At 43.8% G+C, this 11167-nt stretch overlaps 2 protein-coding genes across 3 annotated transcripts; both read right to left on the reverse strand.

Annotated features, from left to right (window-relative positions):
* Positions 1-1143: 1143 nt before the first annotated feature.
* si:dkey-183c6.9 (E3 ubiquitin-protein ligase TRIM39) lies at positions 1144-6561 on the reverse strand. Of its 2 annotated transcripts, none has more exons than XM_035149687.2 (10): positions 6451-6561; positions 5892-6120; positions 5444-5789; positions 5172-5267; positions 4595-4828; positions 4111-4258; positions 3947-3973; positions 3593-3657; positions 3322-3441; positions 1144-3022 (listed from the first exon to the last, which is right to left on the reverse strand). In XM_035149687.2, exons 1-10 carry the CDS (start codon positions 6482-6484, stop codon positions 2666-2668), a joined length of 1656 nt encoding a protein of 551 aa, XP_035005578.1. In that variant the 5' UTR covers positions 6485-6561; the 3' UTR covers positions 1144-2665. The 2 variants fall into 2 exon arrangements, with proteins under 2 accessions (XP_035005578.1, XP_035005579.1); XM_035149688.2 differs by having other exon boundaries at positions 5892-6131; positions 6451-6555.
* A 1660-nt stretch (positions 6562-8221) lies between these two features.
* Positions 8222-11167, reverse strand: LOC118102690 (lymphocyte antigen 75). Its single transcript, XM_047338851.1, has 4 exons — positions 10439-11167; positions 9997-10353; positions 9662-9753; positions 8222-9462 (listed from the first exon to the last, which is right to left on the reverse strand). Exons 1-4 carry the CDS (start codon positions 10848-10850, stop codon positions 9361-9363), a joined length of 963 nt encoding a protein of 320 aa, XP_047194807.1. The 5' UTR covers positions 10851-11167; the 3' UTR covers positions 8222-9360.

The raw sequence follows: 11167 nt of genomic DNA on the forward strand, positions 1-11167 counted from the left end.
GTTTGTCCTTTGCCAGCATCAATACGCCAGTAGATGGTGCAGGGGGAGTTTCTATGTACAGTATTTCTTTACTTATATATATTGAAATACAAATAAAACCATGCCAGTGTACAGGAGCACTGATGACTCTTTTTACACGGTATATATATATATATGCTGCTAAATTCCGCTGTGCATTGATGCAAGGAACAAGGAAATCATTTCTCTTGTCGCCTGTTACATAAATGTGGTCGGGCCAGAAACTGTCTGTGCAGAAGGAGAAACCACAGAAGCTTGGCACATGAAACACTCGCAGCTCAGCTGTCAGTCACTTGACATTTCAACTTTACTCTCACAAAAAAAAAACAACACTTCCTCTAAATTTAGTTTGACCTTGTTCTCAACATTTCCTCTTTATTCTCTAAATGCAAAGGTCAGAATTAAATCCTCCTCTTCTTATTTTTTGTTGCTTATGTCCGACCCTCGTCGACGACTGCACAGGAACTGAGCACCACAGACAAACTAAAGGTTCAACGCACCGACACGTTAACACAACGTTCGACTCACTTTAGAACAACACTACAAACTGACAATAAATAATTCTTCATTATCACGTAACCAGTCGACTATCTCTGTTTCCTCGAGAGCAAATGCCAACAGGAAGGTATTTGAGGTTTTAGCACAAACCCCAAGGGCGTGTTCTGTTACAGGACGTCGTGGAGAGGGACGGTCGCTGGAAACACGCGGAAATATACCGGCAGAATTACATAAGCTTCTTTTTCTTTAAACGTATGTTGAGCCAAAGGAATCTTCTTTTAAATGAGATGGTCAAATCAAAAAAAACGCCAAGACTCTGCTGGTTCGTCTGCGGGGTCTCTGGCAGAACTGGTAGTTTTTTTCGTTAGCCAATCATTTGAGTGGGGCACTGTTCACTAATTAGGTGTGACACAATCACACGCTAGGTGGCTGTTGTGTAACGTCTCTTATGAAACAAGTTTGCCACAATTTTAATTAAAGTAAAATCGAGCAGTGGTGAGAAAGTTCCCATTAAGCACCTGTGAGAGTGCAAGGTTCTGTAATTAGGTACAGGATGTAAGATATTTAGAGTTGGCATCAACGTGTTGATGTTAACGTTGGAGAGACAGAAGAAGTCAGAGGTGGGGGTGCAGAGAAAAAAACTGTTTTATTAAATGCTTTCCCACATTTGTGATTTTTTTTTAATTCATTTAAATGTGAAACAGTCTTTAATTTACAGGTTTTACAACTTTTTCACTACAACACACGTCAAACTTGGCTTCAGGAGCTTTAAAGGAATCAGAGGTTCTTACTATTACTTACATTACGTCACTGAAATGCAGAAATCAGACAAACTCCTGTCGTCCATGGAAACGTCTGGCAAACAACAAACAACCTTTCAAAACAAAACATGAAGAGAAACTAAAATATGTCTTTTAGGTGTCACAGGCTTTTTGGAATGAAACCCGTCGTGCTGTTTGCTGCCAGCAGAGCGACGTGTTGACAGGACCTGTCAGTTGTCTGCAGATGCAGAAGTGTTGACAGCACAGTTGTCAGTACTGATTTGTGTGTGTTGATGCAGCCTCTCCCACAGACTCGGAGCAGTGAGTCAAGGGAAAAGGACTCTGAGGGTTTCAGCTTTATTTGGTAAATGGCGGCAGGAGTGAGGACAGAACACGTTTAACTCGCGTGGGTTGACTGGATAACTTCGTTATTCCACAGTCCACAACAAATGGTTGAATCAGGTTGCAGGTCATTGGGGTTAAACAAAAATTTAAAACAAATTCATTATTTACAGGTCATTTTGTTCTGTTTACTGTTTAACTCAGAGTTTTTGTACCTAAATGACCTAAATGTGATGTTCAGAATCAGATCTGTAAACTCATTGTCTTTGAATTTGGAACGGTCCAATCGCTCCAGTTTCCAGTCAGTGATGATGTCACAGCAGCCATGTTTGTGTCTTTTATTTGTAAGGAAGCTGGAGTAGTGGTTCTGACTGGGCTGCAGCACCATCTAGTGGCAAGAGGCTGTAACTGCAATCAAAAAACAAGCATGGATCTGATTAGAGCTCATTCCACCGCAGACACACAGGATGGTTCAGTTCCCACAGTGGAAATGTGCAGGGAAAAGGAAGTGGTCTGATAGTAGAAGTGATTTGTTTGTCATAAAATATACTGAAAGAAAGAAAGAAATAATCTATATATCTATAATCTGTATATTTGATTATTTCTATCATTAGTAGTGCGTTGGGTTGAAAGGGAAAAATATAGAATATAATAAAAAGACGAATAACAGAATAATATAACAAAAACTGTAAACATGGCTTATTGAAACTTCATGTTTGAGTCCCAGGCAGCCACCAGGGGGCGACAGATACACCTTGTAGGTCATAAACCCAGCCACCTCCATGTTAGCAGACGGGACATGGACCAAACATCATAATCTCAGTACACGTCAAAATCCTTTTTCCCCAACGACGGTTCCTGTGATTTAAGGAAGTTCTCATCACACCTGTTTGTGTTTGTTTTTAATTAGTTAATTGATGATATGTCATGATTGACAGCTGAGGCAGACTCGTGACACCTGGAACCTGCAGAGCCTCACGATTGTGTCCGTGAAACCACGGAGCTCTTCGGTATCAAATCTCTGCTGCGTCTTCGGTGAATCAAAGCTAATCCACGGGACAGATCACCAGGGGGGCGGTGTTCTTCCCGTTGTCATGGAGACAGGGGTTGAAGTAGGGATAGAGCGGCTCGGTGAACGTGCACCAGCTGTACGTGTAGATGTGAGTCTTTGCGTCCGAGTCGTAGAAGGACACCGACCCATCCTCGTAGTCCAGGAAAATGCCCACTTTCTGCGGGGTTTCCTGGAGGTGGAGGGTGACGCAGGGGCTGGTGCAGGCGCTCAGGCTGCCCCCCTTGCGCCTGCAGATCGCCCAGTAGCCGCTGTCCGGACGCACCGTGACCGCCCCCTTTGTGTTGATGGACTCTTTGGCCACGCCGAGGTCCCAGTCGGTTTTATCCCCAACCTGAAAAACAACGCACGAAACACACGTTAGGAAAAACACTTATTATCAAAGATCCAATAAAGAAAACTGAGCATCTTGCAGCCACAAGAGGGCGTGAGGAAGCAATTTTATTAACTGATCATGGTATTTTATTTAATTCGTTATTTTTCGTGAAAATATAAAGAAATTCATTCAGAAACGATGGATTAGTAAAGCCAGAGCCATTAATGGTTGAGCTCTTATTCTGGAGGGGAACAAATGTTGGTATTTATTCAGTTATTAACATTTAAACGGTGCCTGTCACGGCCCTGAGCTCCGACCTGAACTTCCCAGTAGCGTCTCCCAGAGGTGAAGCTTTGTTCCCCCAGAACGGAGACGCAGGAGTCGAACCTGCGGGGGGCGTCAGGGAGCGAGGGCCTCCTCTGGCTGCTGAGACTCACCTGAGGATCATTACCAACAACATGAACAACCTGACCCCCCAACATCCATCCATCATGTTCACATGTCATTGCAGAAACAGCGATTTGTGAGTATAACTGAGAGAGTTGGATTTAACTGTTGCACCTCACAACACAAAATCTGTCTTTTTACCTTTTTTCCATCGGCGGACAGAATGAGCCAACTTGAGGCCGTCACAGGATCCAAAGTTACATCCACTGGAGACAGAAGAAACAAACCTGAGTTAGATATGTGGGATGTAATCAGTGAATTATAGGAATGTTATAAACAATAATTAAAATAATGGATCTATCACTGAAACCACTGGTGAGACTGCTCATATGAAAGGTCTGAATGTAAAGATGGACGACATGACGGTAACAGGGAAGCCAAAGAGTTTTAATTACTTTTAAAACATTTTGTTGTTGTTGTTTAAGGATGATTTCATTCTCCTTTCAGGAAACATAACCATCACCATTATTTACACAATGAAATCCAAACCCGTACCTGCATGTTGACTTATCTTGGACATTTCTGCGAAAGACAGAAGAAGAACTGGTCATGACAGGAGCATTTGACAACAACTGAGTTTTTCCTCCGTCTCCAGCAGCTGATGATTTCAGATGGTGGAGAATGAGTTGATTAATGTCTGGAACTCAGAGGTCACTGACCGTCTGAAGACAGCTTCTTTTCAAGGTCGTGGCAGGTGTCCAGCAGTTTGGAAAACGCCCTCCTCACCGTCCCGATGCAGATGTTGGCAGGGACTCCGACCTGGGACCAGTCTCTGGAGGGCAGTGGGGCGCTCAGGGGGGGGAAACACTGACACAGGACGACAGGGATACACATCCGTCAAACGCCTGAAAATGTATTTCTGCTTTTTCAGGGATTGAACAAATCTTCTTGGAACAAAGGAGCAGTTTGTGTTCATGTGGTATTTCTGATAAATCCATCAAAGCCAGTTAGGACTTAGACTCTATCATCTTGATTGCCCCCTGGTGGCTGGCTGCAGGAGAGTTTATATGTTTGTTCAAGTGTTGTAAAAACCATCACTTCGTTCACTGGTGTTTTATTCTACAGATCTAGTAAAGTGGGTGTTTGGAATCAACAACGTCTCCGGTCGGTTTGTTTTCAGGACAGTGTGTGTGCAGGACTGACGTGCAGGAGGCGAAAAGGGTCCTCGGTGATCTCCAGGAGCTGCAGCTCGCCGCGTCTCCTCTGCAGCTCCTCCACCTCCTGCTCCAGCTCCTCGAGAAGCTCCTCCGCTCTCTTCTCCGCCGCCTCCTGCTTCTGCTCGATCTCCTCGATGAGCAGAGCCTGGTTCCTCTCGATGGCGCCGATCACCATGGTGAAGACCTGGACACTCGTCTGTATCTCCCTGTCTGTCTGTGTCTGCAGTCACATGGTAACACACACATGAGTCACTGGATGAAATAAATCAATGAATTGTTACCAGAGAATCTAAGGACAGAAATAACTGAGTTCTTACCTCAGGCTAAATGCTGCATTTGAGTTTGTTTTATTTCATTGTCATTTTCACTTTATATTATTACATTTTACTGCCTTTAACCTTTGATGGTTAGCATCATAAAATGTTTGTGTGTGTGTGTGTGTGTGTGTGTGTCTCTGGCAGCACAGTTACTTTAGCTCCCATTGGTGCTGTTGCAAAATATAAAGAAGACACTGGACAAGGGCCAGAGGGGTAACGTGAATAAAACATAAAGATGAAACTTACTTTGCACAGCTCCACCGAGGTCCTGATCTCCTCAACCTTCTTGATTCTGGTCCTGATAATCTGCTGAAACTCGGCCTCAGTTTTCCTTATCTGAGTCTGTGAAGGTTGTGCACGAACACATGATGGGATTTGTACAAGAAGAAAGTAAGTTCAGAAACTGGACATTTTCCTGCGTGATTTCCAAGCAGGCAGAAATATGTTGTATCGATGGACCCATGAACTTACAGTGGCCCTGGACATTACACTGTGTGTTCTGTGTCTTCTTCTCTCACCTTGATCCTCTTGCTCTCCTTCTCGATGGGGACGGTGTTGTGACGTCTGTGGTCCTTCGCGACGCACTTCACACACACGGGCGTCTGGTCGTCCTTGCAGAACATCTCCAGGAGCTTGTGGTGATTTCCGCAGAGGTGAACGTAGGCGCCCGGAACCGTGAGTCGGTGCTTCGTCAACACGGGATCCCTGCTGTGAGGAGCCAGGTGACTTTCACAGAACGACTTCTGGCAGTCGAGGCAGGACTTGACCGCTGGTGACTTGTCTCCATGGCAACTGTCGCAGGAAACGTCGGGCTCGGAGAGCTGTTTCAGGATTGGCTTGTGTTTCGCTTTGTTCTTCCGAGACCTGTTGATGCGATACAGATATTTTCAATCAAATACAAGAGAAAAGTGACCAAAACAGTTTGTTTGATTTTGCACGACGTCGTCAACAATGTACGAAACAGACCTTACGAAATTATTAGTGATTTCTCTTAAGCCGACGTTGATCCTGAGTTCTGGGCGGGTCTTGAAGACCTCTTTGCAAATGGGACACACCGACTTGTGTCTCGTATCCCAGAAGCGTTTGATGCAATCCAGGCAGAAGTTGTGCCCACACGGGATGGAGGTGGGATTTTTGAAGCAGTCCAGGCAGATGCAGCAGCGAAACTGCTCCGAGGACAACGCCGAGGCCATGTCTGGAAAAACACTGTGTTAAATATCAGGGCGCTGCCAACTGTTGATGTAATAAGGAAGTCACGTGAGTATTACACAAGTTTTCTTCACATTATTCTGCAGATCAGCCGATTCGCTGTCAAATCAATGTAATAACATACAAAAGTACTTTATACAAAAGTAAAATTATTTCGTAACTCTCATAACCCTAACCCTCACAACATGGGACTTTAAGCCTTTTTTCTGCTTCTTCAAAAGGTTAAGGAGTCGATCTTGTCACGGACATTTTCCTTGTTTGGCTGTTTGAAAAAGCGTTGAAGCAGAAAAGTCATTGAGAACGAATGGTGTCTTACCCGTGTGGGTCCGCGGAGAGATGCTCCTCAACATGTGTGTTGAATCAATCTGTTTTAAAAGTGACTCAGTCCTATGAAGGCAGATGAGGAGAACTCTCACTGTGGAGTTCAACCGGTATTTCTGGTTCCTCCCTGTTTGAACTCACAAGACATTTTAATTGTTATTTTCTGTAGCTGATGTTTCCTGGATCAAACCCTTCTGGTTGAGGGTGCAGCAGCCATATAATGAATTGAATCATGATACATGGAGCTTAATGAAGGCAAAGTGGAAACTTTACTGCGATGTTTTCTGCAGCAGTCGTGACTTTGAAATGTTCCTGGATCAGGTTTCTGTCTTGGCAGTGTGATGATGGATGGACTGGTCTTAATGGGATAATAAGCAGCCTGGCTGTGCAAGTACATGTATCCATTTTTAGAACTGGGTGGAGTACACAACAGCTGTACTAATGAAGCTTAAGCGTAAGTTCAGTCAGGAAGACTTAACCTGCATACTGATCAGCTGATCGTGGGCGTTCCTAAATGTCCAATCAGGTCTGCCGCGGTCTCTTTCAGCCAATCATTCAGCAGCTGTCAAACTTTAAAAATCCCTTCTCCTCTCTTCTGCAGTCAGCCCTCCTCCACCCCAATCTCCTCCACCCCGATCTCCTCCAGTCTCCAGCAGAATATCATCACCTCTCCCGGATCCCGACCTCAACTGATCGTATGCATAATCCCACATCGTGATGGCAGCGATCATGGACCTTGATGATGGATCCCAATAGTATCAGTGGATCATGACAAGGGATCGTGGATTACGGCTGACAGTATACCTATTACTCGTGGCATCCATTGCACTTCTGTCCGTCCTGGAGGAGGGATCCCTCGCATGCGGCTCTTCCTGACGTTTCTACGTTTTTCCTGTCAAAAAGGTTTTTGTAGTTTTTCCTTACTCTTGTTGAGGGTTAAGGGCAGAGGATGTCACACTTAGCGAAGTCCAATAGGACAATTCTCACGAACGTGGGCCATCCAAAACAATCGATTGACTGATGAACCACCACCAGGGTCTAGACCCCGGGGGGTATTCCTGTTCGACGCTCTGCTCCACCCCCTTCTAATCCTGATCACATCTCACAGGGGTCTAAAATGCCAAAGACTGTAAACATTCACTTTGCTTCTGTGCATTTGTCAAATAAACATCGTTAACTTGTGAATCAAGTCTCTCCTGATTGAATTGTATTCCGCCTCCTGCCACTTGCTCTGTGATGAGTCCAGACCTTCTTGTGTCAGGACATCTGGACAAAGTGACTCTGTAAACAAGAATCGAGCTGAAATCAGAGCCGGGACAGAACCGAGCTTTTCTGTCTCTGTGCTGCTCGGGTCCCGTCGCACATCCAAGGGTCTTGAGTCTGTGAAACCTGAGTGGACATCCTTCTAGCTCGTAGGGCCCGAAACCCAGTCAAGCAGGTTTTTCTTTCTCTTTACACTGTGACACAGGGCCGGGTTTCTGTTCTCCCAGAAAATCATTCATGGATCAAGATGAAACAAATCACTGTTTGGCCCTGACAGAGGTAAAAGTACTAGATTTTTCTATTCCACTCTTTAACAGACTGTTTATTCCCTGGTCAGATGCAGTGGTTAAAGGAACGAGCAGTGACACCAGTCACGCACCCTGTGAACGTCTGCAGCCACTCCTAATCATAATCACACTAATCCTGCTGATAATTACAATGATGTGTCATTACTGATGGAATAAACTGAACATAGATGTAACTGTTGTTCTGCTGGAAAGACATTTACAGAAATGCAGAATTTGTAGACTTTCCGAGTCGCTGCTCCAACTTGAGGTTCACCTGAACTCTACCATTCAATAATTCATTATTCGGATCATTCCAACACCACAAATCACTAATATTACACTCGCACAACTTTATTTCTGACAGAAGATACAGACAGTGACGCACTCTGCGCCGTACGGCTACGATCAAAGACAACTTCCCCGTCCACCCGTTAATAAATCACTCAGGCTGTAACAACATAATTGATTTGATTGGAAACAAAAACTAAACAGTCCGGACTTAAACGATGAAATGATATAATAACATGAGGAATAAACAGGAAGAGAAAGTTTAACCCACAATAACCCTGATATGATAAAAACAGAAAGTGAGAAAGTAAATTAGATTCTTTGTGTTTTCTATCATCCAAATTACTTTTATATTTGTGTAACGTTGTGCTGATGATATGTGTGTATTTAGTTCTGATGATGATATTGTGAATTATTAGTTCAACTTGCTTGTTTTGTTCTGGTGACATAATCCAGGATCTGTCCTGGATTATGTCACCAGAACAAAACAGCTGCTTCTTTCTTCTGTGTATTAACGTGTGTCTGTGGGTAGCCTATCGCCACCTAGTGGAGCAGTCAGAACATTACAGGGAATTATATATAATTCACTCATTTCATGAAGAACTTCAGTTGATAAAAGTGTTGATAAAAAGTCATTTTAAAAATCAACTCAATAAACTAAATATGCATGATTTATAAAAGAAGCTGAAGTAAAATTAAGTTATCGCTGTTTGTCTGAAGCTAAAATGTTCAAATGGACGTTTGCACAGACGCCTCGTTGTTGTGTTGCGGAGGCAGAACATTTGTTAGTGTGATCTCATGTGTTACTTCATGGTTTTGTGCGTTCGTGCTGGAAACAGACAACAGACACGTGTCAGTTCAACACTTTGCATCAGAGAAGAAGACACAGCTTTGCATCTGTTTTACATCTGTTTTGAGATCATGGAAAAAAGGTTTCAATTCGTCCACGCTCCATTTAAATAAGGTTCTGATATTGATTTCATGAGCAGGGTCGTTCTTTTTTCATGTTTAGAATAAGTGGGGTTTACGTGAATGTTGTGTAAATGTTCAGTCAGTTTTTTTAAGTCTCAGTTCTCTTCTTCTTTGTGGAAGATATTTTCATCGGCCTTTTTGATCCACGCAGTTTTGAATCCTTCCGTCATCCCTCTCTCTTTCATCCCGGCCTTTATCTGAAAAACAAAAATATTTGTTACAATAAAAGTGGTGAAATTATTCTAGAAAACACATGGAAACAAATTCTGGCTTTGTCAGTTTAACACTTTTTATGTGTAGTCAGATTTTTGTTATACAAATATGGGAATGTATCAGGTTAATAGATGGAAATTAAGTAGCTCAGACTGAAATATTAATATGAATCCATGAAATTACCAGATTCAAGATGGCGTCCGTCACTTCGGGGTCGTTCAGGCTGATCGTGGATGTCAGAGCTTTCACCTTAATAATAAACAAGTGCTTCACTTCTGATAATGAAAAAGAAAAATTAGATTAATTAAAATTAAAATTAGAACATAAACGTAAACTACTTAAAATGACTGAAATCATTTTTGAGAAAAAGTTATTTATAGATATGGAGGAGGCGGGGTTTATGACCTATACTGCAGCCAGCCACCAGGGGGATGGAGATCATTTGGCTTCAATTTCTCGGGAGTCGTGGGTTAGAGCATATCTGTGTTTAGGAAAATATCGACGTGAAAATAACTCACTCATCCTGTGGCACATGAAGTGATGTTTCTCATCACAGTGTCTTTCCATCCACTTTCCAAGGTTACCGGCTCCGATCCTGCTGATCACGCAGTCCCCGGTTCCCAAGGCCGGGTGTCCTTCTATCCAGTTTCCAAATGAAGAGGAAGTCCCATCTGACAAGTAGGAGAAGGGGCGTCTGTGGAGGCCGATCAGAGCCTGCCTGCCACTCGGTACCAGCTGCTTGATCATCGTATTCTCAGTTTCATTCCTGACACTGGCCAGGTCTGTGTGGTGCAGCCTGCAGTGCGCCCGAGCCTTGGGCCAGCTCTTCACGTCACTTATATAGAAATATCTCTCTGTGGAAATGTCCGGCAAGCCTGAAAGGATTTTTTAAAGGTCAGATACTGATACAGTTTGCTTTGGACTTAAAAACTATATTTGAGATAAATTACAAATGCTCACCATGTATGTTTGTCTTGTTGTAGCAGACAAAAGGGAGTTGGGTGCTGCACCGGTGATCTTTCCACAAACCATCAGTCACGGAGACACACACATGCTTATGAGATCTGCTGGCATTTGGTTGACCTGGTTCCCACATCTGAAAGTGCTGTTTGTTCTGTCTATTGATACTATGACCTCTCGCAGACCAGAACCACCGATTGGATTTGTCGTGCGTGCCGATCCACACGTCTCCCTCATAACCATGAGCGGCTGCGATCAGACGCTGCATGTCCTCCATGTTGTCCACAGTGGCCAGGTCAACGTGCTTCTCTCTGCAGAAGACCCTCGCTTCCGACCGCGTCTTTAGTTCCCCGACGTAAACATAATGATGGAGGCACGAACACAGTCCTGCCGGCAAAGACACATGTATCATAGCAGAGGCTGAGGGATCCTCCTTGTTGCACAGAAGAATCACAGGAAGATGAAAAGATCTAAGAACACACGCAGGGGCTGTTTGAGTGCGAGCGTTTCAAAATCTGAACGTGAAATCAACGAGTCCTGCTCTCAAACTGAAAGACCCCACTCTGGAGTAAAGACAGAAAATCTAGGATTTCCATATAAAGTGTTACACGTCCATGTTCCCACGGGAGGAGCCGACATGAATCCACCTCACATTAGATCTCAAACAGAGGAATGAAACACGCACACACGTGTGGACTGACCTGATAGAAGGAGAACACACAGCACGGC

This window comes from Hippoglossus stenolepis, chromosome 23 (genome assembly GCF_022539355.2).
Source record: "Hippoglossus stenolepis isolate QCI-W04-F060 chromosome 23, HSTE1.2, whole genome shotgun sequence".
NCBI classification, from domain to species: Eukaryota; Metazoa; Chordata; class Actinopteri; order Pleuronectiformes; family Pleuronectidae; genus Hippoglossus; species Hippoglossus stenolepis.